Raw genomic sequence first — 4,119 nt, 5'->3', positions numbered from 1 at the left:
TGGATATCCATATTATCCATGGCTTCTTGAATATATATTTTTTGGAGAATTCATAGTCTTCCAAACTTGAGCAACCCCCAATTTGAATTTTTATAAATATATATTAAATCCATTATCCATTGATCATCCATTTTTTAAGTGGATGATATTGGTTCTTATTTATATTTGACTCGTTTTTAAAAAGTTTATTATCCGACACATATTTTAATGGAATATATAGATAAATAACTGTTTTCTATATATCCATTTTGCCAGCACTATCTACGACACATATGAAATGAATAAAGTATTAAACTATATTAATTAAATATAAATATTGAATACGCGTTAAAACACTTCCGGTTAGAATTTAGACACACACAACAAGCAACAAGAGACTTAAATTGGTGTGGTTGCAGCAAACGGAAAGTTAACAACAGAAAAGTGCAGAAAGAAAGACAGAGAGAGAAAGAAAGTCTGCTGTTTTTAATTAGGCCATGGCGGCGTTGTTGCAGTACAGTAATTCTACCTCTTTAATGCTCTCATCACGAGCCACCACATAGAAGCAAAACAAAAGCTTGTCTTATTTAGCTTCCCCTTTGATTCATCGCTATCACCAAAAAGTCTTTTTTACAATTTCTAGAAATAAAAAGATGCAATAATCTTCCACAATTTCTAGCTACTAATTTATATTTCTTCTTCCTCATCTCTCTTAAGAAAGGAAAATTAAGGGAGAGTGAGAAAAACATCACTCTTTTTTTAAATTTTTTTTTCCTTAAACCCACAAATCAAGACACCAAAAAAGTTAAGGTCGTCGGCACCTTAGGAAAAATCAAAGTTTTTAGGGTCTGAGTGAGTATTGTTACTAGGCTGAAACTTAAGAGAATTGACGGAAGGGTGGAGTGAAGCTTGCGGCGTAATTTGACTCAACGCGAAATTTATGAGAACTAAACATAGTAAGGATTGACAGACTGAGAGTTGTTTGTTGACAGTACAGGTGAGCATATCATTCTTGGGGTCATGCTATGGATATTGAGTACTCACAATTGAATATAGAAAAAAGCATAAAGGTAGAAAAATGGCTGGGTTCTTTTCACTAGGAGGAGGAGGAAGAGAAACAAGTCAAGAACAACATCATCAAGAAACCTCTAATCATCACAACCCAGAGAACAATTGGTTCTTGTACAGAAATCATGATCAAGAATTACCCGCATACAAAGGGTTCGAACTATGGCAACAACAACAAGACGAGCAGCAAAATTACCAAATTCGGAACCCAATTATTAATCCATTACAAGATCTTTATCCCACTTCAGCTATTGGATTAGGTGTTGGTCCTACAGCAACAGATCATGGGGCGTCAAGATCTGCGGCTTTCGTAATGATGAGTAGTAGTGGGGGTGGAATTAGTTGTCAAGATTGTGGGAACCAAGCTAAGAAAGATTGTCAACATATGAGATGTAGGACTTGTTGTAAGAGCAGAGGTTTTCAGTGTCAAACACATGTGAGAAGTACTTGGGTTCCAGCAGCTAAGAGAAGAGAAAAACAACAACAACAAGAACATAGAGATAATAACCCCAAAAGGCTAAAAGATGATCCAAGTGGTTCTTCTCTTGTTTGCACTCGTTTACCTTCGAATACTGCTGGTAAAGTTTTTCTCTTTCTGAATTCTAAATTTTCTTTTTTCCATTTATCACTCGTTGCAGTCAGTGGCAAAACCAGAAATTTTTTTAAAGGTATTTAAATTTACAAGAAGTAAAAAAAAATCCCTGACAAAGGGGTTCAATATATGTTTTATATATCTAAAATCAATATTTTATTTTTCGTAATATTTCGGCGAAGGCAAAAGGTGGCTTCACCCCTGGTTACAATGTCGGAGCCATGAATTCTGATAAGGGGTTACAAGAAATAATCCAAAAAATGTCACACCTAAATTTGAGATATTTTCATTAATGGGATTCAAAAATTTTATATAAAAATTTATTTTTATAATAATTCTGCAGTATAACTTTTCGACGAATGGGAGGCTATTGTGATTCTACCACTGCCTCACTATATATACAGAAAAACATATATTCTCCAGACTCTGAAGAAACAGAAGATCCGTAACCATTGCTTATGATGAAAACTGAAAGAGATGAACCTCCCCTTTATAGTAACAGTAAAATCTATCAGCTTTTCTTTTTTCGTTGTCTTTCTCTTTCTCATCACTGTTTCTTGGTATTCCTGACAAAAGATTGTCAAAGAAGGCCCTATTCTCTCTCTATATGCGTTGTTCTTTTTTTTATTTTTTTTGTGTGTTCGAAATTTACTAACCTGATTAATTCCGATTCACATGGTAAGAAGTCCATTATAGGGTTTTAGCGTCCTCACCTAAGAGAATATTATTTTCATGGCTTGAATCCCAAACCTCTGGTTAAAGTTAGAGAAGCTTTTACTGTAGAGTCAGACCTCTCTATAACAACACCCCTATATAACAACTATTCACTATAAAAGTCAAGTTTTTCTTGGAGCCAATTTTTATGTAAATGTTATAATATATGATGTCCTCTATACCAGCACTTCATTATAGCAACCAAAAAATTTCGAAACAAACGAGGTTGTTATAAAGAGGTTTGACTATATATACCAACATGGGGTGGAGTTAGAAGCAGACGTAGGGGTTCGGCAGGGTCCAGTAGTCTCAATGCAAAATCTTGTATTTTTGTTAAGAAAATTCACTAAATATGTGCAAAAATTAAGTTAAGAACCTAATTACTAAACCTGATGTTGGAATTCTAGAATTTAGAACCCATAAAATTCGAATCATGGCTTCACCTCTAGTTAACAATATATATGTGAATACACATGACTTTGTTTCCCTAGACCTAGGATAATTGTATCTCTAACTCTTTAAATTTACATGTTATAATATTGCTAGCTAATGCTTAGTTGTTGAATCTTGTTTGCTTATCTGATGTAAGTCTTTTGATATTTTTAGGGTTAGAAGTTGGAAATTATCCATCAAAAGTAAATTCAACGGCTGTGTTTCACCGTGTTAGAATGAGCTCGATTGAAGAAACTGAAGATCAAATAGCATATCAGACTGCAGTTAATATTGGTGGACATATTTTCAAGGGAATTTTATATGATCAAGGTCTTGAGAGTCAGTACAATAATATGAATGCTACTACTGGTGACAGCTCAACTGGTGGTACTGAACCAGTAGTGCCACATCAGCATAATCTTATCGGCACCGCCACATCAGCGGCCACGTCCAACGCGGCCGCAAGTGGCGGTGGTGCTGCTGCGGCGGCTGAAGGGTCACATTTTCTAGAACATTCTCTATACTCTGCTCCTCTAATTAACAGTTTCATGGCAGCTGGTACGCAATTCTTTCCACCTCCTGCAAGATCTTGAGATTCTTCGACAAATTACGAAATTGACATTTGACTTTTTTTTCTTTCTGTAATGCAATCCAGTGAAGAATTAGTATTAATAGTACTACTTGTTTAGAACAAATATAGTAAAAAGAAAGGCGAAAAATGAGGGTATGAGGCCTCTTTTTTTGTTCTAATTTCTCTACGAAGTTGAGTTAATGGCTTTAATTCTCTTTGAAATAATACTATGAAAAGCCGATTTTTTGGCTGATCATGTTGGAGCCTGTTTCTTTAGTTTATTTATAAGTTGTTTGGTTGAGACACAAGAGAGATTAATTACGATAAATTTTTTAATGTAGAGATCATTATTTTTTGTTAGATATTTAATTTGATATGTTATTATAAGTTAGTATGCATTGCATAATCTAATACTATTGTTTATTTAACCTTTTTGGAATTAAGACATAATTGTTGTTGTAGTATATATGTACTATATAATCTAGAATATGCAGGAGTACTTACTTACTTTTAAAAAAAAATAAGAGTTTAATTTGCTTACTGTTACGAGAGATACTTTATTCATCTTACTGTTTTCAGTTTGTGTATTACTTATACCTATATTCTTATTCTACATAAACAGATAGATTTATGACTGATAAAAGTAGCAATCAAATATTATTTTGAATTGCAAAACTGGATTTTATGTAGATATTAATTCTCCTTGCAATACCAGCCAAACAACCCCTTAGTTACTACGACCAAATCCCCAACCCCCCCCCCC

The 4,119-nt window shown here is 33.9% G+C and overlaps 1 protein-coding gene across 1 annotated transcript; it reads left to right on the top strand.

Annotated features, from left to right (window-relative positions):
* Positions 1 to 642: 642 nt before the first annotated feature.
* On the top strand, positions 643 to 3,591 carry LOC109214764 (protein SHI RELATED SEQUENCE 1-like). Its single transcript, XM_019378712.1, has 2 exons — positions 643 to 1,625; positions 2,960 to 3,591. Exons 1-2 carry the CDS (start codon positions 1,058 to 1,060, stop codon positions 3,376 to 3,378), a joined length of 987 nt encoding a protein of 328 aa, XP_019234257.1. The 5' UTR covers positions 643 to 1,057; the 3' UTR covers positions 3,379 to 3,591.
* The last annotated feature ends 528 nt before the right edge of the window (positions 3,592 to 4,119 follow it).

The sequence above is a fragment of the Nicotiana attenuata genome, unplaced genomic scaffold (genome assembly GCF_001879085.1).
Source record: "Nicotiana attenuata strain UT unplaced genomic scaffold, NIATTr2, whole genome shotgun sequence".
Lineage (NCBI taxonomy): Eukaryota > Viridiplantae > Streptophyta > Magnoliopsida > Solanales > Solanaceae > Nicotiana > Nicotiana attenuata.
The sequence above is the reverse complement of the archived record's forward strand: the minus strand, read 5'-3'. Positions and strand labels throughout refer to the sequence as shown.

Bases quoted from the DNA above. Each gene is read 5' to 3' on its own strand.
- LOC109214764 (XM_019378712.1), top strand. From the start codon at position 1,058: ATGGCTGGGTTCTTTTCACTAGGAGGAGGAGGAAGAGAAACAAGTCAA. The intron at 1,626-2,959 runs GTAAAGTTTTTC...TGATATTTTTAG, and splicing joins TTTACCTTCGAATACTGCTG to GGTTAGAAGTTGGAAATTAT.